At 62.9% G+C, this 26,591-nt stretch overlaps 5 protein-coding genes across 7 annotated transcripts; 3 read left to right on the forward strand and 2 right to left on the reverse strand.

Moving 5' to 3' along the window:
- Positions 1-13: 13 nt before the first annotated feature.
- CHLRE_16g674403v5 (uncharacterized protein) lies at positions 14-5,339 on the reverse strand. 2 transcript variants are annotated; one of them, XM_043071242.1, is made up of 7 exons: positions 4,159-5,339; positions 3,916-3,995; positions 3,675-3,747; positions 3,375-3,464; positions 3,167-3,247; positions 3,011-3,056; positions 14-2,892 (listed from the first exon to the last, which is right to left on the reverse strand). In XM_043071242.1, exons 1-7 carry the CDS (start codon positions 5,062-5,064, stop codon positions 2,189-2,191), a joined length of 1,980 nt encoding a protein of 659 aa, XP_042916194.1. In that variant the 5' UTR covers positions 5,065-5,339; the 3' UTR covers positions 14-2,188. The 2 variants fall into 2 exon arrangements, with proteins under 2 accessions (XP_042916194.1, XP_001695787.2); XM_001695735.2 differs by having other exon boundaries at positions 837-2,892.
- A 156-nt stretch (positions 5,340-5,495) lies between these two features.
- Positions 5,496-11,498, reverse strand: CHLRE_16g674515v5 (uncharacterized protein). The gene is made up of 14 exons (XM_001695734.2): positions 11,300-11,498; positions 10,692-11,130; positions 10,237-10,383; positions 9,803-10,035; positions 9,512-9,670; positions 9,128-9,351; positions 8,232-8,910; positions 7,909-8,028; positions 7,637-7,751; positions 7,268-7,422; positions 6,966-7,116; positions 6,611-6,826; positions 6,300-6,454; positions 5,496-6,118 (listed from the first exon to the last, which is right to left on the reverse strand). Exons 1-14 carry the CDS (start codon positions 11,327-11,329, stop codon positions 5,867-5,869), a joined length of 3,075 nt encoding a protein of 1,024 aa, XP_001695786.1. The 5' UTR covers positions 11,330-11,498; the 3' UTR covers positions 5,496-5,866.
- A 136-nt stretch (positions 11,499-11,634) lies between these two features.
- On the forward strand, positions 11,635-13,881 carry CHLRE_16g674627v5 (uncharacterized protein). Its single transcript, XM_001695843.2, has 6 exons — positions 11,635-11,902; positions 12,037-12,148; positions 12,266-12,431; positions 12,687-12,817; positions 12,938-12,993; positions 13,299-13,881. The coding sequence occupies exons 1-6, from the start codon at positions 11,837-11,839 to the stop codon at positions 13,368-13,370; spliced, it is 603 nt and encodes a 200-aa protein (XP_001695895.1). The 5' UTR covers positions 11,635-11,836; the 3' UTR covers positions 13,371-13,881.
- A 588-nt stretch (positions 13,882-14,469) lies between these two features.
- On the forward strand, positions 14,470-19,821 carry CHLRE_16g674739v5 (uncharacterized protein). 2 transcript variants are annotated; one of them, XM_043071248.1, is made up of 11 exons: positions 14,470-14,869; positions 14,956-15,038; positions 15,310-15,410; positions 15,747-15,888; positions 16,285-16,426; positions 16,724-17,076; positions 17,406-17,528; positions 17,874-18,006; positions 18,401-18,532; positions 18,768-18,886; positions 19,242-19,821. In XM_043071248.1, exons 1-11 carry the CDS (start codon positions 14,750-14,752, stop codon positions 19,390-19,392), a joined length of 1,599 nt encoding a protein of 532 aa, XP_042916196.1. In that variant the 5' UTR covers positions 14,470-14,749; the 3' UTR covers positions 19,393-19,821. The 2 variants fall into 2 exon arrangements, with proteins under 2 accessions (XP_042916196.1, XP_042916195.1); XM_043071249.1 differs by having other exon boundaries at positions 19,242-19,651.
- A 48-nt stretch (positions 19,822-19,869) lies between these two features.
- Positions 19,870-26,591, forward strand: CHLRE_16g674852v5 (uncharacterized protein). The gene is made up of 14 exons (XM_001695841.2): positions 19,870-20,019; positions 20,115-20,215; positions 20,375-20,564; positions 20,905-21,044; positions 21,269-21,374; positions 21,599-21,900; positions 22,206-22,333; positions 22,517-22,593; positions 22,797-22,910; positions 23,221-23,346; positions 23,569-23,698; positions 23,840-23,997; positions 24,220-24,351; positions 24,548-26,591. Exons 1-14 carry the CDS (start codon positions 19,900-19,902, stop codon positions 26,144-26,146), a joined length of 3,423 nt encoding a protein of 1,140 aa, XP_001695893.2. The 5' UTR covers positions 19,870-19,899; the 3' UTR covers positions 26,147-26,591.

A 26,591-nucleotide genomic window follows, 5' to 3' on the forward strand; every position in this document is an offset into this window, starting at 1 on the left:
GTGGCCGACGTGTGCACTTTCCGTCCAGACATCCGCATTATGTGTGTGTCATACATGCGTGTTTGGCCCGCAGCGGTCCGCCTTCTGACACCACATTCACGCCAGGTCCCCATCCAGGCGCCCCATACATTCCAGGCACTCAGGGTGTCGAGGCGCGCCCGTGTTAAGTGATCGGGAACTCGGACGACAACTTAACACGGGCGCGCCTTAGCAACCTCGGTCTCTCCACCATTATCAGGTCGCAGCAGCGCATAGCCCCGCCTTGCGCATGCGTGAGGAGCACTTGGGCACAAGAGCCTTCACGAATCAGGCGAGCATCTATCCGCTAGCCAGCAGGTCAGGGAAGCCCTTTCTTCTGAAGGAGTGCACCACAACGGCACGCAACTCTTGGAAAAGTCTACCCCGCAGTATTCAAAACGTTATAGCGGAGTCACGCACTGTGCAACCTCACACAGCGCATCGGCGCCTTCTCAATCTTGCACTGGTGGTAACTGCATAACGCACTGTCCAACACAGCCCCTCCACCGCAACACGGCCTTCCCACCACAGCACGACAAGCAGCGTATGCGCCACAAGCCGCGTGCGGGTGCGTGCAACTTTGCCACTGCAAAGTGCTGAGCCTCGCTGATCATATGCTAGCTACTCCCTGGTACACGGTCCAGGCCTTAGTGTTGGGTCGGTGCCATAGTTGGGTTGGTGCCGCCGTCGCCGCCGCCCAGTCCAAGCTGCTTGCGGTGTCTCCCGCGCTGCCGTCCGCCATGTCGCGGCCGGTGTGGTCGTTAGAGCAGTGCTCGTATCTTAAGAAGGCAGGGGCGGCGCCAGTGACAGATGTCCGAAAAAGGGCATCCTTAATTATCAGCAGTCCGCTGCCGCCGCATCTTTCATCCCACAATTTTTCCGGGGGCTCCGCCCCCGACCTATGCACGGTTCGTGTCAGGCCAGGGGTGTGGCAGGCCGTGTCAGCAATCCCTCAATCCTCATTCGTGCCGTGCATCCATCTCAAAACAGGAACTCCACACAAACGCACAGCTTGGTACACATGGCTGGTACTGGGCATCTGGTGCAATGGCAAACAAGCTTGTCCTGCTGCAGCGTGCCAAATGCGGCTGCAGTTGCCCCCAGCCCACATTCCGGCTCCGGCACAGCAAAATGTTCCGCCGCACGGCATGCGCCGCTGTTACAGCGTGCGGGGTAAGGTTGCTGGTGCCCCCAGCTCACGTTTCGGCTGCGGCACAGCAAAAATATTCCGCCGCACCGCATGTTCCGCTGTCACAGCGTGCGGGGTGATGTTGCTGTTGCCCCCAGCCCACGTTTCGGCTCCGGCACAGCAAAATATTCCGCCGCACGGGATGTGCTCCTGTTACAGGCGCTACATACACTGTCGACCAAAGTTACTGCGCTCACAGGGCACCCTCAAACAGCGGCACTTACGACTCACCCATTCCATTGATCACCCCTGTTCCGGCCTGCGGCCGTCACGTCCCCTCCACACAGCCGCTGCACATATCAGTGTACGATTATTGAAACCTCCATGGCTGAGTCTACGGTTTATTGTGGTCTGGAGGGGCCGTGCCTGCTCAGCACCACTGGCACCACGCACCCGCTAGCATTGAAATCTTGACACGCCCCTCTCGCACACCTGTGCTTGTGTGCCGTAAATGGTCCTGGCACTCAACAACGATCACTACGTCTTCACGACTCAGCTCGCCCGAGGCTCCAGCACATGTCATAGTATCGCACGTGTCCTCCACAACTCCGTTTGCATCCTTCTTGAGTTCTCCAGGCGCTTCACACAGTCCAAATCCCTTAGGCAACCAGTCGTACGTCTTTAGCAGGGACTCATTTGGGATATTCACGGCATTCCAAGGTTCTAAATGAACAATGCCCGAAGCTGATGAATTGTTATACAGAGAAGGGCCCATCCATCACAGAATCCTACACGCGCCAGTGAACCACTCACATGCCCGACGATTGCTTCCCAACACGGCATCACCTTATTGCAACGAACCACTGAATACGAGTACGAATACTATGAATGACATGCAGTCCAGCAAGAATCGCGCAGCCCGCCGCGCTCTTGCTCGTTTCAGCTCTCACGTTATTTCCCAATATGACCTTGCCGAGGCCTCACCACGGCCTCACTCGCACCCCCACTGCCCTGGCCGCTCCCTCCGGCACGTTGCCGCTGCTACCGCCGCATCTCACTCGAGCGCCGCCGAGCCGTCTGCGCCATCGCCAGCAGCCAGGGGTCACGCAGCAGGTCAGATGCCAGCGGCCGGTCAAACGCGTCGTGCGCAAGCATGCAGCGGATGAAGCGCCGCGCCTGCGGCGGCACTGACGACGGAAAGTGCAGGTGCTCCGGACACGACACCATGCGCGCCTGGCTGCGCCACCGGCCTGCGTCGCCGCCGCCGTCATCGTAGCCGCCGCCCGCATCGCTGTCATCCTCCTCCAGCGCGTCATTTGCGTCATCGTCATCCATGTCCGCAAGGCGGATGGGCGGCGGGCAGCCCACAAGCAGCTCATACGTCAGACGCCCCACCATTGCCACGTCAGCCGCGGCCTTGCCGGCAAATTCCGGATCATTGAAATAGTCAATGTCGCCGCCTCCGCCTCCGCTCCAGCTGCCCTCATCCACAAGCGCCGCGCCGCCCCCGCCAGAACGGGAGCCGTGCACGAGCTCGGGCGCGGTGTTGAGCAGGGCGGTTGTTGCCGCGCCCATGTTGCTGCGGCTGCTGCGGCTGCTGCGGCTGCCGCCTTGCATCATGCTGGCACTGCGCACGGCGGTGCTGCCCTGGTAGTGCTGGTGCTGGCTGCTGCAGCCATCGGAATCGTTGCGCCGGTGCCGTCGGCTGTGGCTCGCCGGGGCAAAGTTAGTTGCGGAAGCCAAGCCTGGAGGGACGGAAGGGCGGGAGGGGGCGGAGCGGAGGTGAATGTGAGGACGTATCGCCATATTGGCTGCACATCCGTGTACGTGAGGGACCCCAACTTCAGCCCCACACCCTCGCACCTGTGAGCGCCAATCGCCAGTCCTGCATGAACAAGATACATTCACCCTGTGGGTGGAAAAAAGGGTACATCAGTAGTCAGATCGACACGCTTTAGATTTCTTTCGGCTTCCAGCCAGGTCATTCGGCCTGCAGGCATGGGGACCAGGCCAACGCACCTTGATGTTGCCGTGGCACACGCCGCGCGAATGCATGAAGGCGAGGGCGGACAGCAGCGGCCGAATGACCACGTCCGCGACCTGCGAGTTGTGGGATGTGGAGCAAGGCCAGGTTCAGTTGACGATCGAGCGCCTTGATGGCCACCCACCATATTGGAGCTAGCGCACCCATGTCCGCCCGTTTCGTGCCTGTCCGTGAACCACGCACCTCAGCGGCTCCCAGCCTGAACCTTTCCATCACTGCCGCAAGGTCGCCACGCGGTGGGTGCTCGTACACGACAACGAACTGACCGTCGTCCTGTACGGCGCAGAGGACACCAGGACCACAGTCTTTGTGCTGAGCAGGCAGCTGTGGGGGCACATTCGAATGTAAACACCTCGCTTGACGTCTCCGCCGCAGTTTCTCACCTGCTGCAATCACCTACTTACTCCCCGCCCACCCGAATGCATTCCACCCTGACTCCCTTGGCATGCCAGTATGCCACCATGACAGATTTACAGCACCCACCACGAAGGCCCCAAACATCTTCAGAACGTGCTTGTGAACCAGCCTGGCCTGCAGCTCCACCTCCTGGCGCAGCCTGTGTACCGCAGACAACGGAAAGGCGTTGGGTACAGGCGATACGGTACAGTTGCAGGGGCATGGCATAACGCCCGACCCGCTCAATCGGTAGTGTCCGAGCAAATGTCCCGCGTACTTACGGCTACTGACCCACGTACTTTCGGCAACTGCCGCCCACGAAACTCACATGTTGAAGGACTCCCGGGAGAAGGTCATCATGTTGTACATCTTGAGACATACCGGCAACCCAGACTGCATGCAGGTCGCCTACACAGCGCAAAAAGGAACACGCAGGGAAGGCACTCCGGCCGTGACCGCATGACCGGGCTTAAACCACATACCCCGCGTCATCGCACCCACTGACCCGCAGCCTCTTAGTTCCCGAGCCCACGGCGTAACGCGCCAACTTCCACACCCGCCACGTACGCACCCGCTGCATGGCGTAGGAGCTAGTTTTTGCCATCAGCCGACTGACGTCATAATCCTCAAGTGACCAGCTCGACCTCCGCATCAGGGGCGGCAGCGCCGCCGACACCACAAGCAGCTGCTGGCCCGATGCGCTGAGCGGCTGGTCCCGTGCGTGCGGGTTGGAGCTCGATGGCGACAGGCCACGCAGCCCGGCGCTTTGTGGTTGCAGGTGCTGGTGCGAGGGGCTAGTCGCCCAATAGGCGTCGCTGGTGCGGCTTGCGCCTGAGGGCGTCGCGGCTGGCGAAGGCGTGGCCGTGCCGCTCTCGCGCTGGACAGCCCTCGGCGCTGCGTCTGACGAAATTTTCAGAGTGAGGCCAGAGCCGTCGCCCCACGATCCACGGTGGGCCCGGACGCCGTTGCGAAAGGACTGCGACATCGCCAGGATGCCCTCTGGCGCCCGCCCGTGTCCGACGGTGTCCGTGGCACCGGGTGGGCTGCTTTCCAGCGGTCCGTTCGCGCCGTAGCTGTTGACCCTGTCTGTTATTCGCGCCTGCAGCGCCTTGGACGACACGGCAGCAAAGCGCTCGCGCTTAGGTGCCTGGCCGCTGTCACCATAGTCGCCTGACCGTAGTAAGACGGATGCAATAGCACTCGTGGAGCTTTTCCCCGCACCCGAGGGCACCACAGGAGCACTCCGCTTATCATTGCTGTTAAAAAACTTGAATTCGCTAAAGTCATCGTCGCCGTCGTCGCTGTCCCCGTCGTCGCTGTCCCCCTGTCTCCGGCGCTGGACCACTAGGGTGTCACTTGCACGCGCGACTCCCAGCTTCTCTTTCAAGGCTTGCCATCCTGCCCTCAGTGCCGGCAGCTTTAAGCCGGGCGTCTCTGCCTCGGAGGTTTGCAACTCGGAGCTGACAAGGCCCCACATCCCTGTCGTTTCAGCGTCACGCAGTCATTCTACGGATGTATTAGCACTCAGAAGCACGTTGGAGCGAGTAAGGCGGACGCAGCAACGTCAAACCCACATTTAGGCAGGCCTAGGTTGTGGCGGCACGTTTGAGTCTCCGGGCCTTTATTGATGTATATGGAAGAATTCAAGCTTGCAAGAATGTTGTTTGGCTGAGCCAATTCACCGGGCGAACTGTTGGTGCCCAGAAAGTGTTAGTTTCCTCATCGGCAATAGAGTAATGTCTTGGCGCATTCAGGACCTTAAAAATATTGGTGTATCTATGGCAACATATATTCCATTCAAAGTACAGAGCGCAGGCATAAGCTCAGGTCCTGCCGACCTCCAGAAGATGACTGACGACAGGCTGTGTGACACCGGTGCGCAAGGCTGCGTCAGGCTGTGTGTCCTGATACCTCCCAGCCTTACACTGCGTGCCATCACGCTTTCAGCAGCATTCCATACGCTGCCGCCCCCACACAGGGTACAGTCCTCCCTCGTCCACCAGCAACACTTGCTTCTCACTAAATTCTCCCCACCGCTTCCGCATTCGCACGCGCCCAAGCACGCCCAACCCCAGGCCTTACACGCACGCGCACGTAGCTTGCGCCCGCCTCAGACACGGCCCTGCTGACCCGCCTGGACCGCCTCCATCGTCCCGCTGTCGCCGCGCATGCATCCAGCTGTGGCTGCGGCCTGGCTGCCCTCAAGCACGCTTCACACTACCACAGCGTCGCTGGGCGCCACGCACCTCTCCGCCCAGCCCTTCCATAAGCAGCCAGCCTTAGTGCCCCGGTCCGCCGTTGGCCTCGGCCGGCATTAGCCCCAGCTGCGCCTTGAACCTCGCCTCTAGCTTGAGGTACTCCTGCTCCGCCTTCTCATCAAACTCAGGCGGCGGCGGCCCCTTGTCCTTCTTGCGCTCGTTGGCCGTGGGCAGCGGCATGCCTGCTGCTGCTGCCGCCGCGGCGTCCTTGGCGGCCGCCTCCTTCGCGGCCGCCTCTGCCAGCGCCGCGGATTCCGCCTCCTTCTTGCGCTCCTGTGGTAGGACAGCACGTGGCGGTGAGTGAAGGTCAGCTTGGGACAAGCGTGTAGGCTGTGGAAGCCTTGACCACCAAGATACCAAGTCCGACGCGGGGCGTGGCCACATGCAGCGCCTGCTGGGTTGATAATGTCCCGCAAGGACCCAGACGTAAGCGCAAACGCGGGCCCGGACGCACCTCGGCCTCCTTGCGCGCCGACGTGCGCACCGGCTGCCGCGCGCCGACGTCTGCGAGCCGCGCCTGCTGGCGCTCCAGCCACGTGCCCATCAGCTTCTTCTCGTTGTGCACGGGCCGCCGAAGGTTGCGGGGCAGCTCCATGATGCGGAGCACGCCTGCAACCCGCCACCACGTCATCAGGTTTACTCAGGACACAACTACGACAAGAAGTCCGCATGGCAAGTGCGCACCGCGGCGAGAAAACGACGGGACATTGCTCGTGCAGCATACGGTAGTCAAAGATTGACAGCCCGTTGCACATCAGCACGCACCTGTTGCGTCGCCGACGGCGAGCAGCTGCTGCGCGGCCTGCTGCGCCGCGGAGGCGGACGTGGGCATTGGGTTGAAGGACAGCGACATGATGGGCGTGGCGGCCAGCGTGACGCGGATGGAGGGCTCGTGGGAGCGATCCAGCAGGTCCCACACCTCCAGGCTGCCGCTCTGGTCGGCCAGGTACAGCACCGCGGGCCGGGTGGGGCTCCAGCAGGCTGCAGGGGTTGAGGCGCGGGCAGCAGCAGTGTCAGGGAGGGTGGTCAGCCCGTGTGCGCATGCATGTGTGCAGCAGGCGATGAACGTGCAAACGCGGCGGCGAGCCAGGTGTGATGAATCACGCTGTGGCGGCCTCACCCGCCGTGTAGTAGTCCTGCGCGTAGCCGGACTGGAACAGCGGCGTGGACTGCCCTTCCTGCCAGATCTGCCACTGCCAGTCGCCGCACGTGAGCACGATGTCGTCGAAGAACGGCGACCGCTCCAGCGCAATGACCGGGCCCACGTGCGCCTGTAGTAGGTCCCACCATAAGATGCGTAAGTCAGGCATGCCGCTCACTACCTCTCACCAGCATCCAAGCCTCCGTAACATGGTCTAGGCTCGACTCGCCAACGCGACGCTGGCAACTTGCTTTCATCAAGAGCCACAACCGCGCCCGCACCTGCAAGCAGCTCTTGGCGTAGTCAGGGTTCTCCTCGCCCTCGGGCTTGACGAAATCGGCGTACACCAGCTCGCCGTCAAAGGAGCCGGCGTAGAACATGCCCTGCTCCAGCTTGCGGAAATCGAAGGCCAGCTTGGTGCCGCCCAGGTCCATGCCTGCGTGGAAAGGAGAGGAGAGGATGGAGGGGCAGGGGTGTGAATGCGCCCGCAAGTTCAGATGAGGACCGTGCGTGCGTGCGTGTGTGCACGTGTGCTGTGCGGAGTAGCGTGCGTGCAGCCAGCCATGATCAGGAGGCAAATGCAGGCAGTGCATGCGCAGGACGGTTGCCAGCACCAGCGTGCATTCAACACGGCGCACAGCCGCGCCCACCTATGAGGCTGATGAGGTGCACGCTGTGGATGGGCTTCCACACAAGGTCCAGCAGCTCGTCCGCCTTCTTGCCCTTCTTCAGCAGCTTCTCAACGCGCACGTCCCAGAACAAAACCTGCAGGCGGCCCAACCGACACGCACGCAAAAACCAACAGCTTAGAGAACAGGGAGCTTGCAGCATGGCAACGTGCACGGTGTCGGGCTCGGTGACGACGGCAGCGACAGCGGCGGGCGCGTCGTGTTGAGAGGCTGACGTGGCTGGGCTTCCGCACCTTGCCATCCGCAGCGATGGTTGCGAAGAAGTTGCACTCCTTGGAGCCCTCGCCCAGCTTGGTGACCTTGCCGCGGTGGCTGATCTCAACGCCCGGCAGCCACTGCAAGTCGGTCACCACCTGGGGTGTACGGAGGAGAGGATAGGGGAGTCAGGCAAACACACAGGATGCACGATCGAGACAACGCCACGGTCAGGCTCGGTTCTGTGCCCACAACTCTGTGCCCGAATCCTTCAGACGCATCCTTCTGCAGCTTTTCAAGCAGCTATTCCTTTTGCACTCGCACTCCACCCCGCTCCGCCTCGTTCGCACGAGGCACGCACTTGGTGGTGGCTGAACTGCGTGTCCGTCATGAATCGGTGCTTGATGACCGGAATGTGCGCGTCGCCGTCCGCGCTGGAACCCGATGTCGAGTCAACACCACCGCCGCCGCCGCCACCGCCCGGCAGGGCCGTAGACGGCGGCGTCGAGTCCGCGCCTTTACCGCCCGCGCCCGCGGCAGCGCCGTCGCTGCTCTTGGCTGCGCCCGCTCCCGCGCCGCCGCCCGCTCTCCGGCTGAGCCGGTCGGCCTCGCTGCTGAGGTCCCACAGCACCACCTGGCCGTTGTAGCAGCCGCCCGTGAGCAGGTCTGGCTGTAGCGGGTTGAACTGGAAGGAGAACACCTCCCAGGGGCTCTGCAGCACCAGCTCGGGATGAATGGGGTCGCGGAAGTTCCACAGCAGGATGTGCGCGGGCGCGGTGCGGCCCATGCGGGCCACGCGCTCCGCGTGCGACTGCGCCTCCGTGCATGCCACCGCCACCACGCCCTTGCGGTGCGGCAGCCACTGAATGGCGGAGACCACCTTGTTTTTGGAGTAGGTGAGGTGCGTGAAGGACTGCGCCTCCGACACCAGCGTCTCCTTGCGGCTGCCGCCGCCGCCGCCGTCCGCCTCGTCGTTGAGCGAGGACAGGTCGTCGCGGAAGATGTTGGTGATCTCGTTCTGCACCAGCGCCACCTCGCACCTGCACCGGGAGAGGAAAGAGTTGTTGGAGGGACTCGGTTGACAAACGGCGCACTGTACCGCATCCCGATGCTGCCAATCTACCAGACGGTACAGCCTACTGTTGGACGACAGCCCCAGCCCCAGCCCAAGCCCAAGCCCGAGCCTAGCATCTAGCCTAGCACTTGTGTTACATGGGGCGTGGCCCCGAAGGCCCCCTCCCCCGAAGCAGCACTTACTGGTCCCGCACGCGCTCCAGGAAGTCCGCCACGCTGCCGGGCGCGTTGCGCGGCCGCCGCACCAGGTCCTGCTTGGCCTCGGGAGGCAGGTCCAGCGGCTCCGTCTGCGTCACGGCCGGCCGCGGCGGCACCGTGCCCGTGCTCTGCGTGGCGGCGTCCCGCAGCGGCGCCACCGCCTGCACCGCCACGTCCTGCTCCATGCGCCGCATGTCGAAATTGGGGTCCTGCGGGAAAAGGACAAGAGCACCGGTGGAGGGGGAGCGCGTGAGCGGCAGACATGCGGTCAGCAGTGGGCCTGCAGCCGTACATCCCCTTGCATTCCCTTGCCGGTCCCTGTTTTCCTCCATCTTCCTCCAACCCTACAACGTCCCTGCCCGCGCGCACCTTGAACGGGCGGCACTCCATTTGGCTGCTGTTCCAGAGCTCGTGCGCGTCCTTGTCCGCCAGCTTGGCGTTGGGCTGGTTGAACTCTCGCCGCCGCCGCTGCACCACCAGGCGGATGGGGTCGCGCCGCGGCCGCACCGAGGCCTCCTCTATGTCCACCTGCGGCCCCGACCACCGTACCACACAGCACAGGGAGCGTTAAGACCGTGGCATTTGTGCCCTGCACAGCAGCGAGATATCCCAGCACCAGTAAGCGCCCCGAGCCCCGCCTTTCCAGCCCTTGCCACGCACCTCACTTCCCATGCTCTGCCATGGCTTGACCTTCCGCACGCGCTTTGACCGCGGCTTGGCCTTCTCTGCCGCCGCATGCGCCGCCTCCAGCTCTAGCAGAGCCGCCCGCCGCGCCACCTCCTCCCCAATACCGCGCCACACCGCCGCCGCCGCCGCCGTTACCGCCAGCTCGAAGTTGTTGCCGTCGCCGTACACGTCATCCTCATTGAACCGCACGAGCAGTGGCTCGTAGTCTGAGGGCACCGGGGTGATCAGGATACGCGCAACATCAGCACGGGCAGGGTTCTGTCCTGTGGCCAGCACGCTGAGCTTCCCTCCCAGCTCGGCGCATATGCTAATGCGCACATGCGAACGTGGCCATACCATGGCGACAGTCCCTGCCCTGAAGGCGGCCCTGGCGTTGCCTCGCAGCCTCTAACCCTGCTACTGCGCACCTGCGGCCTGGATCTTTGCCTTGTAGGCATGGAAGTCACTGATGGCGCCGCGGAACTGAATGTCCTTAAGCAGCTCATCCCGCGACACCTCGCCCATGACGTTTGCAGCCCCCAGCTCCTTCAGACCAACAAGCTCAATGGTGGTGCCTGCGCACCAAGCGGCATCCGGTAAGACACTGTCACGCAACCCAGATCCGCATAACGTGGCGAGCTCGACCATGTCTCCTAGGTGTCAATGTCATCAGCAGTATACGTTAAGGTCATAGGCGCTGAGCTAGATGCAACATGCACCATGCTTCTCAAGTCCGGGACCATCTGGCGCCGACGGAACGCCGCGAACCCCGCTCCCTGGCCGGTCCCCGCGGCTGACCGGCCCTTCAGCGGCAAACCATATGCTGCAGGATTTCCCCCGGCCTTGATTGCCAGACGCTTCCCCGTCCGTAAACAGTGCTGACCTGTAAGGAACAACGACTCGACGCCATCGAGTGGCACCGGCTTGCCCTCCTCGTTGCGCGCGAAAGGTTCAGGGATTGGTGGCAGGTCACGGACCGGCACGTAGTCCTCTGGTAGCGGCTCCAATTCAACCGGCGGTGGCGGGGCTGCAGCAGCTGCCTCCGCTTCAGCCGCTGCTTCTGGGGACTCGCCATCGCCTGGCGCTTCCGCCCCCGCGCCTGCTTCACCCTCCCCGCCGGTGCCCTCCTCTCCATCCTCAGGTGCAGCACCAGGCTCGCCCGCGTCATCGAGCCCCTCGACATCCGCAGGCCCTGCCTGCTCGTTATCTAGTGGTTCCCCCTCGTCATAGCCACCGTCCCCAGGCTCTGCGCCTGAAGACGCGGGAGCATCGTCTAGTGGGCTGCTGTCCGCGGGCGCTGCAGGGACCTCCCCGTCATCGACCTGCAGCATAAGGCCGCAACAATAATTTTACAGTAGTTCAGTTGTATAGACCGGCGGTCGGAGTAGAAACGAGACGCGCAAAGAACATGTTCCACCCCCTTGACCAAGGCCTTTGATTAGCACTCCTCCAGTTTATAGCAACGGTATCCATGGCAGATTGTCGACGCACCGGAGGAGGCCCTGCGGAGGCGTCCTCCATCGCCAGTTTGGCCGCTCAAGAAGGCACCAGTTGTTCTCCAGGATTCATGATATGATATACAGCGATAAAGGATGTCGGTAAATAGGAGATACTGCGAGTTGGGTGTCCTCTAAGCTATAAGTCTGGGCTGACCAGGAAGGCCTTACGAGTCTTCCTATTGGTGTTCAGCAGGTATTTCTAATGCACACAGATCCCTAGCAAGGAGCGCCATGCTGCTGGTGAGCAAGAAGCGAGGCTCCGCATGCCCAAATCCATCCCAGCTGACAGCTCTCGAGCGGGACCTCTTCTTGGGCTTACTCCAACCAGGTATTTCTGCTGAATCCATTTATTGATTCCATACGATCTCTTACTTGCAAATCTACAGCTTGAGCGCGAGACGAAGCTAGACGCACCTGGCTATCTTCTGCAATGCTTTCAGCGCATTTATCTTAGCATATATCCAATAAAGGCTGCTGTTGAGGCATACCACACCTTCATTCTAGCGAAAGGGACCTCACAACCCTCAGAATGGCCGACAGCTCGGCGCCCAGCTCCTTCACAATTCTAGCAACGGGGCAACTCGAGTGCGCTGAGGTGCGGGTCTCTTGCGCGGGGGCAGCGGGCCGGTGTCGCGGCGAGGGAACCACGCTGGATTCTCGCCAGCAGCAGAGGGGGCACGCAGCCGCACACACGCTCGCTCATTCCACCTGCTGTGTACACTTTTTCAGATCCCCGAGTGCACCAACGCGTACCTGAAGTTCCAATTTGTTGCCGGCGAGGACTGGCAATTACTGGATGGGCTAGAGGAGGGCATCACGCAGGCCGCACGTGTGCCAGAAGGTACGCGCACCAGCCCCACCACCATCACCGTCACTGCAGTAACCTGCTAGGTGGCCTAGAAGCATTGCCCCGCAACTGAGGGCACCACCTACATTGACTCTTCTGTACGGCGCGCAGGTCGCGACGGCGTACTGGTCTGGAACTTCCCCATCGACATCACATACAAGACCACGAACGCGTTCGGGTGGCCGCAGCTGGTGGTGGCGGTGTATGGCCTGGACTCGTTCGGGCGTGACGTCATCAAGGGCTACGGATGCATACACCTACCCATGGCGGCCGGCCGGTGAGAGGACAGCGGACGGAGAGCGAGGGTCCGAGTGGGCCTTGGCCGCGGACAACCCAGGGCGTATAAGGCAGGACAAACGGCGCATATGTTGCGTGGTTGGTAGGCTGCGTATAAAGGGGTGCATAGCACCACAGCCGGCACCATAGCACCACAGCCTAGTGCCGGCTGTGGTGCATTCTGGGTGCTGCGCGTTCACGCCTGAATAGCTGGGGCCTGGTGCCTGAGCACTTTCGCTTGTGTGCGTTTGTACAGGTACACGCTCAAGCTGCGGCTGTTCCGGCCGCGCTCGGCGTCACTTCTGCAGTCGTTCACGTCGTGGCTCACGGGCATGCCCGCCGAGTTCTCCGACCCCAAGTTCCCCAGCTACGGCGAGGGCCGGGAAGGTGCGCGCAGTCGGGAAACACGCAGCACCAGATTGTTACTTGCGTTGGCAAGCTTCCGCGTGCGACCTGACATTGACAGAAGACGAAGTATTTCACGTGTTGTGTTTGCTGCCACCGCAGTCACGCGTGTGCAGTCAGGTGGCCACGTCAAGGTGCAACTCAACCTCATGACCAAGGTGCGGCGGAGGGAAGGGGCCAGTGGGCGAGTTCCCATGTGTCCTGCGTTCGGGTTACCAAAGCAGGCGTCGCAGTGTGCAGGAACTACCCATGCCGGTGTCTGGGCGAGGCTGTGAGGTAGACATGTCGCTGTGTCAGTGAACCATGCGCCCAGCCCCGCCACGATACCGTGTCCTAGGCCACGAGCTCGCTGCGCCCCGCTCTGGCATCAAGTCATCAAGTTGGACGTGCCTGCTTACTGCCTGCTTATTGTGCTACAGCCGCGGGCTCTCACCGCTCCGCGACACACGACCCCGCCCGACAGGACATGGACATGTTCGGCTACGTGGACGGCAGCGGGAGAGACCCCGCCGTGAGCGCCATCACGCAAATGTGAGGCGGTGTCTGGTGAGCGGCGCGCGGCGCGCTGATAAGGCGTCGTGACCCCGCGTATGGTTGTGCCTGTGGCCCTGAGGAGTGAGCTGCCCGGTCGTGAGATGGCAGCCAGCGGTAGCACAGGGGTGCAAGCAGGAGTGCTTGTGGCCGGCCTGGCTGTAGCGTGCGTGACAGTGCCAGCAGCACCGTTCACTGTGATTATGTGCACTCCTTGGACGCGAGTGATACACATGTATACTGCTTACGTGACTACACATCACTCGGCTTGACCAAATGTCAATAGCCGTTCATGGTGATCACACGGTTTGGTGGCCCGCGATGAAACACAATGCGTAGCCCGTAGGATGGGGCATGCGCCCGGCATTGTGGCAACTGCTGTGTTCGTGGTGCTCAGGGCTGTGGTCCCCACGCTGGTGCGTGCTCCTGCTAGGGACCTAGGAGTGCCGGCCTTAAGATGTCAGGGCTGTTTACCAACTGTTCTCAACTTGCAGTGCATGTAACTATCCTCTGCACACTGGATTCCTGGTTCCCTCGTCTTGATGTGTCACCATCTCCACCAGGAGCAATGCGTGTAAATGAGCACACCCTAGTAAAGTCCGTGGAAACTCTACGCAGCCTCGTAAGGTGCATGGCACGGGGAAGCCGGGTCGGGGCGGAATAGGGCATAATCTAGCTCGGGAGCCCATTCAGTTCAGTTCGGTTCTTGCACGCGTGTTCGGTTCAGGGGTTCGGTTCTAGACGTTGACGTCTAGCACATTCACGCGCCGGGCTTCCACGACCACTGGTCCGGTCCGGCGGCCCCTCGATTTTAACTCGAGCCTTTGTTGGAGCGCTCTGACGCTTGCAGCTGCTGGGTAAAGCGTGGCCAGGGGGGCTTACGTCCCACCCTTGGCGTGTGCCAGGAGTTGGTGGAGTTGAGACCCCTACGCCGTGTGGGGGACCGGACTGGGTGGAGAGACTTGACCACAACAATGCGTGCGCTAAAGCGACCTGAGACGGTAATCACGACCTGAGACGGTAATCACGGCATGTGCACGCCCAGCCGGTGCCATCCCACCCTGACCCTAGCACAGTCCAGCATTCCGTGCATATTCAGATACGTTCGTCTTCTCCACTTTAGGCCAAGCTCTTACTTCAAAGCTGAGGCGCGGCTGGAGTCCAAACTGTTCGACGCTCATTCGCCTAGTGACTGTCTCCTTAAGATTTCCTTTGTATTCATTTGCACATTGCACATGCGAGCGCATACAGAGCGGGTCCCACTTACGAGTTCGAGAGTGTTAAGCAAAATGGAACCTTCTCCGGAAGCCCGATGCCTAGCACGGCGCAATCTCTAACGTAGATGCTAGTTACTTTTGACAACTAGCAACTACTTCCTGAGCGATGGACGTTGCGGGAGCGGGCATTGCCCTCGGCAGTTTCGCCGCTTGCTTTGGAGTGGGCTGGTGGTTCCTGAATCGCAGTCTGTACAATAACCTTGATGAGAGGGACTATAAGGTCCAGGTGCGTGTCCAGAGCGCACAGTGTGCCTTCCCGCGCAGCTGCTTAGCCGCGCAGCTGCTCACCCCTTCCCCTCCTGTCCCTCACAGACACTATGGTCGCTTGTGTTCGCGCTGTCATGCAACTTCATCTCGCTTGTACTGTTCGAAATTGTGGACGTCATGGATGCCGGGTGTGTGCGTAGCGCGGGTCCGTGGGGTTGGGGGCTCGCCTGCCGCAGACGCTTCGTCCACCGGCGCCCGCACGGCTGCATGCTGAGGCACTCATGCGCAACCCTTATCCCGCTGTGTGAGCTTCACTGTCATGTCTTCCTCTAGCAGTGTCAGCCTCCATCCGGCGCCGGCCTGCGCGATTCGGCCCTAGATTCTCTGCCGACGCGGCCGCGCCGCGCCACGCACTCCCCCCCCCTCCTCCCCCTCGTCCCCCCTTCCACCACACCGCAGGACGCGGCAGGGCGCCTGGTACCTGTCTGTCTGGGGCATGCTGCTCCTGCTGCTGGGTGTGTTGCCGTACTACCACAGCTACCGCCTGCTGGCCAGCGCGGGTGCGGCGGCGCGGGGCGTGCGGCAGGGGGTGGGGATGGCGTTGGCAGTGTGGGGTGGCAGAGAGAGAGGGAGGGGTAGGCAAGAGGGCGCAAGCGGGAGCCAGGCAGCAGGCAGGGCAAGGGTTGGATTGGGTGGGGTCTTCATCTCCAGCGCCAGGTCACCACAAGACCCAGAAATGAGGTTGGGGAGACAGGGACGCTGGGGACAGAACTCTGAAGGCAGGAAACTTTGAAACAGCTTCGTAGCAACTTCATTCTGTCCTGTGCAACCTTCTCTCCTGTTACCTCGTCTCCCCATTGCTTGCTCCTCCCCTTATCCTGCTGCTGCTGCCGCAGGCACGCTGCGGCGGGGCCAGGTGGCTGTGGGCGCGGCGCTGGTGTGGGCGGGCTTCATGTACTGCTTCTGGCGCCTGGGCAACTACCTGCCGGGGGTGCCGCCGCCCACGGACGGCATATTCCGCATGCAGCAGGCCATCAGGTGGGCGGAGGAGGGGCGGAGGCGGGAGGTGGGAGCGGGGAAGGGAAAGGGGAAGGGAAAGGGGAAGGGGCAGCCCACAGGCCTGAACTTAGACCCAGAAGGGTATGAAGGCAGAGGGCAAGAGGTGGGTAGAGGGTGGGCACTGACGGGGGGCGGGGTTGGCGGCGAAGAGGAGAGAGGTGTGGCGCCGACGCGAGAGCGCTGCCAGGGGGCGCCGGTGTGGCTGGGGCGGGGGCTAGGGCTGGGAAGCAAGTAAGCATGAAAACTGAGGCAAGCGAGTGATGGGACTGGGGCGGGGCGGGGGTTTGGGAGTGGGGAGGTACGGGGGGCGGTGCCCCTGTCTTCTACGACACCCAACGCCCCCTCTGGCGCCCGGCGCCAACCCCCTGCCCGCAGCCGTGTGGGTGTGATGGGCACGTGGATGATTGCAGTGCTGTCGGGCTACGCCGCCGTCAGCTTCCCCTACTCCTACCTGTCGCTGTTCGTGCGGCCCGTGGAGGCGTTCGAGATCGTGGCCATGGAGGAGCAGTGCAGACAGGTGGGGGGAGCCGGGCTGGGGCTGGGAGCTGAGGGGGGGGTAGATACCAGCCCAAACTGAACCGGGGGTAGCCGTTCATGGAGAACGGAGTGATTGAATCGGGGGGTGGGGCTGGGGCGGGGGGTGGTAAGGCTGGGGGACAGTGGAGAAGGGTGAGGGATTCGTGCAACTTGCAAGCACAGTGTCGAGCCTTTCTCCGTGTGCTTGTATGCTCCCAACGCACGCACACAATTACCCTCTCTCTCTCTTAGGCTCGCTAACACATACAAACACACGCGATTGCGCCTCCGCACACAGGCACAGTCCATGTGTGAGGAGAAGCAGCGGCGCATCGACCTGGCGCGGCAAGAGATGGCGCGAATGGCGGAGGCGCGGAAACAGGGGCTGGGCTCCTTGAAGCTCGGTGCCCTGGCCGGGTCCGGCAGCGCCCTCAGCAGCCTGGGCCTAGGGCTGGGGCTGGGCGGGGGAGGCGGCGGAGGAGGAGGCAGCAACGGGCACGGCGGCGGCGGGCATGGAGGGCAGGGCGGCGGGCTGGTGTCGCGGCTGGGCGGTGTGGTGGGCGGGCTGATGTCGTGGGGGCACCCCACCACGCCCGCGGACACAGTGCGGGCGCTGGAGGCGGAGGTGCGCTCGCTGGAGAGCCTGTACAAGTGAGTGCGGGCGGCGGCTTTGGGAGGCTGGGGCCGGGAGGGGTGGGATGGCTGGGGCAAAGTCTGGTTGGTGGCATGGGGCTCGTGCCAGGTCTGGAGGCACTGTACTTGTCCTGCACCACGCTACGGAGCGCTCCAGCAGCAAGCCCAGCAAGTCAGTCCTTCATGGCGACATGCGTGGACGAGTTTAAACCGCCGCCCTGGTTCATCACCTCCATCACCTCCAATAAATCATGCGCACGGACCCCGCGCTCGCCGCCGCCCCCCTCCCTCCTCGTCTACCACTTCCTTAACTAGTCATGAATGTAACTCCCCTCCGGCCCCGCCAGGACGCTGGCTGTTGAGCTGGCCGAGCTCAAGACGGAGCGGGCGCGGGCGCTGGAGAGCCGCACGCTGGCGGGGCACGTGAAGAACGCGCTGGGGTACGCCATGAGCATCTACTGCGTGTACAAGTGAGTGGGGCAAGTGGAGGAGGGGGGCAGGCAGGGTGGGAGGAGGAGTAGGAGGAGGGGCCGAGGAGGAGGAGGAGGGGGAGGAGGCGGGAGGAGGGAGGAGGAGGGAGGGGGAGGAGAAGGTTATAAGTACCAGCCCAAGCTAAACCAAACCAAACTGAGCTAGCAAAGTACAGGCAGAGGCGAAAGGTGCGAAGGAGTGATACTCGTAGGGGCGTCGTCGGCTCGTGGCGGTGGAGAGGATGGGGGAGTCGGGAGCATCCTTCGCGGTACTCTACTTCTTGTCCTTACTATCTGCAACTCTCTGCAACCCCACAACCACTGCCACCCACCACCCTCACCCAGGATGTACACCAGCTTCAAGGCGCTCATCTTCGGCGAGGACCTGGTCAGCGACACGGTGGGCAGCGCGCTGTCCTTTGGGCTGCACTGGGTCAGCCACGGCTCCATCAACGTGGACGTGAAGCTGCTCAGCCAGGTGAGCAGGAGGAGGAGGAGGAGGAGGAGCAGGGAGGGAGGAGGAAGAGGAGGAGGAGGAGGGAGCAGGAGGAGGAGGAGGAGCAGGGAGGAGGAGCAGGGAGGAGGAGGAGGAGCAGGGAGGAGGAGGAGGGGCAGCAGGGAGCAGGAGGAGGAGGGGAGAGGGAGAAAGAAGCGGCGGGAGGGAGTGGGGTTGGGTGAAATCGATTTCGGGTCTGAGGGTTGGGTTCGCGGTTCGGATGGCCAGTTCGCGACCCAATCCCACCAGTAACCTGGAGCTGGGATGGGCGTGGCGAGCAACCTGGCGGCTTGCCTTGTCTGGCTCTCCCCTGTCCTCCCTCCCTCCTCTCCTGGCTCTCCCTCACCTCCCTCTCCCTGCCCCCCCCCCCCCTCAGTACCTGACACTGGCCTTCATCGGCGGCATCAGTGCCATGTCCCTGCGCGGCTTCCTGCGCAGCCTGCGCAAGCTGCTCAGCTGGGTCAAGGGCGCCGGCACGGCCTCAAGCCTGGTGCTCCTGCTGGCGCAGGTGAGGGCGGGCGGGGGAGGGGCGGGGGGCAGGGAGCCTGGGGCCGGGCCAGGGCGGGGCGGGGTGGGGGTGCCCTGTGTGCCTACCACCTGTTGTAGAGCGCGGGGACTATGGTGTCGGCATTGCGGCTGCCAAGCTTTGGGATTACCCATTTGCCTGCACACACAAGCCAGCAGTCTGCCTTCACGACACGCCTCTCGCCACCCGCCACCGCCCGCCCCGCCTACCCCTGCAGGTGACGGGCTTCTACGCGGTGTCCAGCCTGCTGCTGATCCGCAAGAACGTGCCGCTGGTGTACCGGCGCGGCATGGACGCGGCCATGGGTGGACAGCTGGACTTCCAGTTCTTCCACAGGTGGGGGGGGGAGGGAGGGCGTGGCTTTGGGGTGGAGGGTGGGAGCGAGCGTGGCGTTGCGGTGGAGGAAGCTTGGCTTTGGGATTGGCAGGGAGGGAGCGCCAGGTATCCATACGCGCCTAGGTGGGCGTGGGCACAGGCGCGCAGGAAGTGGGGGCGCAGGATTGCAATAAAGGCTTGTCATGTGAGCGGGACGGCCTGCGTGCTGCATGCTCTTGGTTCACTCGATCCAGCTGTGCCCTTGCAACCCAGCTCTACCCAGCAACACCTTCAATCCTTGTGCACCACTTGCCAACCTGCATTGAACCTTGAGCAACTCCGCGCACCACAACAACAATACCCGCCTCCTCCCCAGGTGGTTCAACGGGCTGTTCCTGGCCTCGGCGCTGCTGACGCTGCTGCTGCTGTACGGGCAGTACCAGGCCAGCCGGTACGACGCGCTGGAGCTGCTGCCCACACACACACATGGCAACCACTACTACAAGGGCCGAAACACGTCGCGGTAGCAGCAGAGAGATGTGAGGGAGGGGAGAGAGAGGGAAGAGAGGGGGTAGAGCAGCACTTTGGAGAGCTCTGAAAGGGCAGGGTGTGCCCTGGTGTGCAGGTTGAAGGGCGGAGGGAGACGACGAGATTGGCCAACCGCCAAACCGACTGCGGTGTTTGTGAGGAGCGCAGATTGGCTCGTGGATGCAGTCTGAGTGATATTTTATCCTTTTTGAGCTTCTGCAGCAAGTGCCAGCTCGAATGCAGCGCTCGCTGGTTGTTCGGCCTTGAAGCGCCACTTTCGCCCGCAGGCATGGTTTTGCTAAACTTGCACCTCAGCTGGCGTTCTGATACATCACTTTATAATCCGCAGCTTACACTGCTGGCTTGGAGGCCCTGTGCACAACTCGGCACCACGCAACTGACCTCACAGTGGCAATCTAAATCCGATAATGCCTGAACACAATTCCAGTGCCTACTTCAGGTCTAAATAACTTATCACAGGTCTAGTCAGCGAAACCAGGACACTGATGTGTCGTGCCATCGCGGTTGCGCTGATAGTTTACCTAGCCCAGCATTATATTCTTGCGCACGCTGAGGTCATTGCAAGTGGGCGCTTGGAAAAATGCGTCGTCGATGGTGTTACCGAGGTGAGAATAGAAGTCCTGCGGTCGACGTTGGCTTGGCATTTCCTGCTCATCTGGACACCGAGACGTGAAAATCATGATATTTACACAACCTTCAGGAGCTGGACTGCCAGGAGAAGGTGGTGGTGACACTGACGGTCGGAAATGGGCAGAGCCTGCAGACCGAGGCTCTGGAATTCTCGCTCAGCTGCCTCAACAGGTGCGTTGCAACCTCATTAGTCGGAACCAATGTTTATGCAGCGCATTTTGAGCCTGCGTCTGGCAGTCTCCCCCCTCCTTTTCCTGCACCCTCCCCCTTCCCGTTCCCCTCCCCCTCCGCGTCTCACCCTCCTTGTCCCCACACCCGCCGCTCCTGCAGCCCCGACGGACGCTGCCCCTGCAGCTGCAGCGCCGCCGACCCTACTTGCGCATGTCGTGACCTGGCGGCGCCGCTGCGCGTGTCGCTTACCAAGTCGCCGCTGTGGGCCTCCTACCCGCTGCAGTACTTGTCGTCCTTTAACTGGAAACCCCTGGAAGTCATCCTGCGCCCCAGCAACAAAGTTTGCAAGGTCAGAGCTTGGATAATGCTTGCAAAGATTGCTTGGGAGCGGGTGGCCACCACGGCCATTGCGAGTGAAGAGCTGGGAGCGGCGGGGCCCAAACGTGCTGCTCAAGACATCTTTTGTTGTTGTTGTGTGTGGTTACAAGGTGGTGAGCACGACGTGCATTCCTGTCCTTGTAGAAACCGAGGCCCGGGCCGGGGGGCCCTTATAACGCCTGCAACACTTATATATGCAGCTAGTTATATATGCATCTAGACGCGAGATGGCGGCTATGGCCGTACGCCCAAGTAACGTCTTGGCCCCCTCTTACACGCATCATCAATGGATCAACCCCACATCCCCGCAGGACGGCGACTGGGAGGACTCGCCCACGTGTGGCTGGTTCAGCCAGGGCGGTGTGCGGGTGGCGGACAGCCAGGGATTCTGCTGCGAGTGCAGCAGCAGCCAGGTGTGGGACGACACCTTCGGGTCCAGCAAGGAGCGCACGTGAGTGTCACCAGGCCTGCTAGGGCCGTGGATGCGATAGCGCATGGCAGACCAATTGGTAGGCAACTAAACGACAATCGTAGCCTTACTTGCAACTGCCAGCTTCACTCGAACGAACGGCACGGGCGGCTGGCTGACTTCCTTCGTCCCTGCCTCCCTGCCTACCCATCTGCCTGCCTGCCTTCCTGCCTGCTGCCCTGCCGCCACTCTACCCTCGCCTCCAGTCGCGCCAACCTGGACTGTGACTTCTGGAGCGACCCACTGGACATACTGATTGGCCGCAAGCCGGTGTCCGCACACTGCCTCACATTCGACCCGCAGTGGTACAGCGTGAGTGGCGGCGGCGGCGCGGGGGGTCGTGAACGGGTGGCAGTGACAGGGCTTGAATGGGGCTCTGGGAGGGGAGCCGGGCTGTGGGCTGGCAACTTGCGAAATGGTAGCTTACCATCTTGGCCGACACATGTCCCCCGGTTGTACACGACCGCCTTCCCTATGTCTGTGTTGATTACCGTGTACATGCTCAGTATGTGTACTTCCCAACACACCACGCGCAGGGCTATGAGCTGGGCGCCGCCTCGCTGCAGTTCGAGATCGCCATCACCGTGGAGGTACCCACCGCCCCCTCCCCCACCCCAGCCACCACCTCCGCCACTCCCCGCACCACCAACAACAGTAGCGCCAACAGCACCAACAGCACCAACAGCCCGGCGCCGCAGTTCCTGTCCCCGCCTGCGCCCAGCACGCGGGAAGTGTTGCATCTGGGTCCCTCGGTGCCTCTGGCCAGCAGCGCGAGCCGCCTGCTGTCCGCCAAGCTGCTGGGCGACCTGGCCATGTACACACAGCTGCCCGCAATCAGGTGGGGCTCTTGCCCTGACACACACCTTGTGGGAATTGCGGGCCGGGATTCTGGCCATCACATTCGGGACTATGCTTCTCACCACACACGTTCTCTTGCTTGTACTCGGAATTCAACAGGTGGGGGTAGGGGTGGTAAACCGAAAGCCCTTGAAGGTGGTGGGGTGCGGGGGGGGGGAGGTGAGGCGATCAATGTGTCAGTGTGGCCGCGGCCGCGGCTTAGTGCTATGTTTGCCCTTTTCCTTGTCCACTTCCTTCATTCTTCCTCCTTGTCCCTCCTCCGTTGTCTGCTTCCCATCACCGCAGCAACCAGGTGCTGATGGTGCCGCAGCCGCCAGCCGCCGCCGCCGCCACCGGCTCCCCCCTGGACGCCACCCTGGCGACCAACCGCTCCGCCTGGATGCTGCTGGACAAGACCATGCTCAGCATGGACGGTGGGTGGGGCAACGCAGGCGCGAGCAAGCAGCTCGCGGCAGCAAGGGGCATTTGTAACTGCTTCCATGTTTGTGCTGCGAGCACTTCATTCACACATCAATGCCACACTTCACATAGCGTCGTCACCACCATGTGCGCACGCGCACACACGCAATGCACACGTCCGTGTCTCCCCACCACAGGCCTGGCCTGCGACAAGGTGGGGACCGGCTTCTCAGCCTTCCGCTACCAGCCCAGCGGTTGCGGCCGTGCACCCCAGGTAGGTGCGCCCCCCTCCCTGCCTCCCTGCCTCCCTGCCTCCCTGCCTCCCTGCCTCCCTGCCTCCCTGCCTCCGTGACGTCCGACCGCTGGCGCACAACCACCTTGCGCCTCTACCATACCGGTATCTCCCATATCTGATTCTCAATCTTGCTTTGCACCTGCCTGCCGCGCTCACACCATGTCGCCGTGACCCCAAAACAGACCTGTCTGTCCGGCCAGCTCAAGGACCTGTGGGAGGCGGACCTGGCGCGTATCGCGGACGGCCGGGTGCCGCTGTACATGATCACCAGGTTCACTGGCGGCAGCGACACCACGGTAGGCAGCTAGGAAGGCAACCGTACGGCTATAGGAGGCGGTCCGAACTGGGTGCGGAGCTGTTGCCGAGATGGGTGTTTGGCTAGGTAGGAGGCACGCCGGCTGGGATGTGGAGACGGCTGCCGAGTGGTGTGCTGCGGCTGGCAATGCCGGTTGGGAACGGGGCTGCTGTGGTTGGGAGCCAGTGTGTTCAGATGCCTGGGCTTTCAATGCGCGTTGATGTGACTGTGCTGCGGATACACAACTCGCTGTCCCTGATGTTTGCATTGCTGCTAATCCTATCTGCCGCCGACGTCCATCCGCCGCGCAGCTGCAGTCCTTCTCCGGGGGCCCGCTGTCGTTCGCGCTGCCTGTCACCAGCCAGAGCCAGAGCCTGGTGACGCTGAGTGTGGCGGCGGACGGCGTGAGGCTGGTCACCAACCGCAGCCCGGGCAAGGTGCGGCACTCAGACGGCGTCATCGGATTGCAATACTGCATTGCCTTGGAAGCAACACCTCTACTGCTTGTGGATGCCGTCGTGCGGCATGGCGAATGTGGTTGTGCCTGCCTCGGGATCTGTTCGGGCCGGCGTCTAACCCCTCCTGTGCCCCTGATATCCCTGCTGCCGCGCACCGCACTTACCCATGTACTGCTGCTGCTACTCACGCTGCTTCCACAGATCACAGGCGCGGCGGTGTGTCGCTTCGCCGGCACCTCCTGCGGTGGCTTTGAGGCGGTGGCGGCTCGCGGCTACATCTACGTCAACATCACCAACACCGGTCGCCTGGACAGCGACTACACACTCACAGGTGGGACTGGGTGGGTGGGTGGGTGGGTGGGTGGCGCTTAACCCTGCTCACTGACAAGCCATGCGGGGAACAAGGGAGCAGAGCGCATAGAGCCTGCATGAAACGTACGTGTGTGTGTATGCGTGTGCTTGCAAAACGCAGTGTCCAACTGCTCGTCCAACGTGCGGCCCATCGAGGCGCGCGCGCTGGCCGTACGCGCGGGATCCGCCGCCAGCCTGGATCCGCCCATGGAGCTGTACGTGGAGGACCAGGCGGCGGCGGCGGCGCGCACTTGCACAGTCAGCCTGTACGACTCAGTGGTGAGTCAACGACTGTACGTGTGTACGAATTTGCAGTTGACGCGCGTTTGACTGCTGTTTCTTGTTGACGAGCGACAGCGCCCGTTCACAAGAGGTTACATGCGCCAGAAGTGGGCACGCGGACATCACACTGACTTGCATCCTCAGACACTCCTGTGACCCTTTACGGGCCTGTCTGGATTTTCTTCACTGCCGTCCTCTCACCGGTGCTGCTCCCGCCAGGGCGCGGTGACGGATTCGCTCACGCTGTCCTTCTACACAAACGCCACCCAGCTGGTCGTCAAGCCCTCCGGCGGGTACAACGGCACGGGGGACGGCGTGGGCGTGAAGCGCAACGGCACCGATTGCAGCACGGTGCGTGCTGCGTGCTGCTCCTGCTCAACTAGATGGTCATGCGTGGCAGGGCTGAAGAAGATGCTACCCGCCAAGTCACTTTGTGTTTAAGTGTTAGAGATCGCAAGGGAGGAAAACCTTGTGTGCGTGCAATGTGATCGTGTGTACGTAACATCAAGGACAGCCGCACCGAATCCTTTCATTCCCCCACACACAGGCCTGCACCAACCCGATTGACGTGCTGTGCTTCGTGACCAAGAAGTGCTGGTCCAAGTTCGGGCGGCTTCTGGGCATCATCGGCGGCGCTCTGGTGGGGCTGGGGCTGCTGGCAGTAGCACTCAAGTTCGGGTGGCTGGCCTCCCTGGCGGCCTCGTGTTGTGGGGGAGGAGGAGGAGGAGGAGCAACAGGCGGGGCTGGAGGCGGCATGGGGCTGGGGACCGGCGGCGGCGGAGGCTGTTTTGGAGGCGGGCAGCAGCAGCAGCAGCAGCCGCCTGCTGCTAGCCATGCCATGTCGCCACCGCAGCAGCAGCAGCGCTCGCATGCGGAGGTGGCAGCAGGGGCTGCAGTGGCAGGAGCAGGAGCCGCCGGTGCAGCAGCGGCGGTGCTGGGAGCCAAGCATGGCGGCGGCGGCGGCGGCGCTCGTGGCAAGCAGCAGCATGCCGACACCCGGCACTTGCAGGACCGCGACTCACGGGCCATCGACGGCGGAGCAAGCATTGGCAGCAGCAGCGCCGGCGGCAGTAGCAGCCTAAGCAGCTACAGCCAGCCTCGTGAGGCGGGAGGCAGGCTGCTACAGCCGCCGGCAGCAGCAGTGTTTGTGCCTGAAGGCGGCGGCGGCGGCGCTGCCGGCGACGAAGGTGCAAGGGCACAAAGCAGCGATTGGGATGCTAGAGGGCGCTCTCCTCGTGTCGCAGATGAGCACGGCAGCCCTCGACAGCGGTACGACGGGGTACGGCAATCGCCGTATATGGTTTCGGCAAATCCGTACGACGGCTGGTATGATGGCGGCAGTGGTGGTGGCGGTGGTGGTGGCGGCGGCGGTTATGGGCGTGAGGCGCCGCCGCCGCAGGGGCCACCGCCGCATCCGGTAGGGGCACCGCCGCCCCCGCCGCGGCGGCGGAGCCTGTGGGAGCGCATGTGGCTGCAACGTCCGGGCGGCGGCGGCGGCGGCGGTGGCGGCGGTGGCGGCGGCGGTGGCGGCGGCAGTGGTGGCGGCGTCGATCAACATGGTGGTCGCAGTTGCGCAGATGCCGCAAGGCGGGGAGGGGGAGGCCCAGGCGGCATGCGTGGAGTGGAGGGACTTATGAGTAACGGAGGCCGACCCAACGGGCCACACCCACACGCCCCGCCTCCGCCACCTCCGCCACAGCAACAGCAGCAGCAGCAGCGCCAGCGGAGGAGCTTCCTGGAGTCACTCACAGCCATGATGACACTGCCTTGGGGGGGCGGTCGTGAGGAGGAGGCCGGTGGTGACCGGCGCGGTGGGGGCAGGGGTGGAGCGGCGGCGGCGCACGGGGGCCGCGGCGCAGGAGGCGGCAGGGGCCACCCGCCTTCGATAGGCTCCCCGCCGCCGGGGCCGTTGCAGCCGCCTGAGTATGGGCCGCAGGGAGGCCAAGCGCGGCGGTGGGGGGCAGGCGGCGGGCGCGGAGGAGTTGGCGGCGACGGCGGCGGGGGCGGGGTCGGCGCGGCTGCGTACGTGCAGCTGTCTACCGGCGGGCGCGGCGGGGGCGGTGGAGGGGGGCGAGGACGTGGCGGCGGGCGTGAGGGCCCCACGTGGCACAACCCGGTGTACGACTGGCAGGCGCCGCCCAAGTAGCCAACGAGGTGGCGGTGTGGAGCGTGCTGCAGCTGTGAAGCGGGGTGTGGAGCTGTGAGCATGTGGGCTGTGTCCTGCCATGTGCAACGAAACCCCTCGCCAAAGTGCCCATATGTGAATGGCTGTGCGCCTGAGCAGCTGTACGGATACGTTCTTTGGTTTAGCTGATATGTAGCCGCCGCGATGGCGGTGCAAGTGGATGTAAGGCGCAAGGGCTCGTGCATTTCATGTGGCGCACTACTGTGCAGTTTTCCTGGTGTGAAGCAGCTTACATCGAACTCTTTATGCGTGGCGTGATTCGTGAGCATGAATGGTGGGTCCTCTGCCTCTTATGCTACTGGCTTCGTATGCCCCTGCATGAGCGCAAGCTTTGGCTGGGATTGGCTTCGTACATGTGCTTGTTCCTAACAGACGCGCATGACCGTGACCAAGAGGCAAGGATAAG

This window comes from Chlamydomonas reinhardtii, chromosome 16 (assembly GCF_000002595.2).
Source record: "Chlamydomonas reinhardtii strain CC-503 cw92 mt+ chromosome 16, whole genome shotgun sequence".
In the NCBI taxonomy this organism is placed as follows: Eukaryota; Viridiplantae; Chlorophyta; class Chlorophyceae; order Chlamydomonadales; family Chlamydomonadaceae; genus Chlamydomonas; species Chlamydomonas reinhardtii.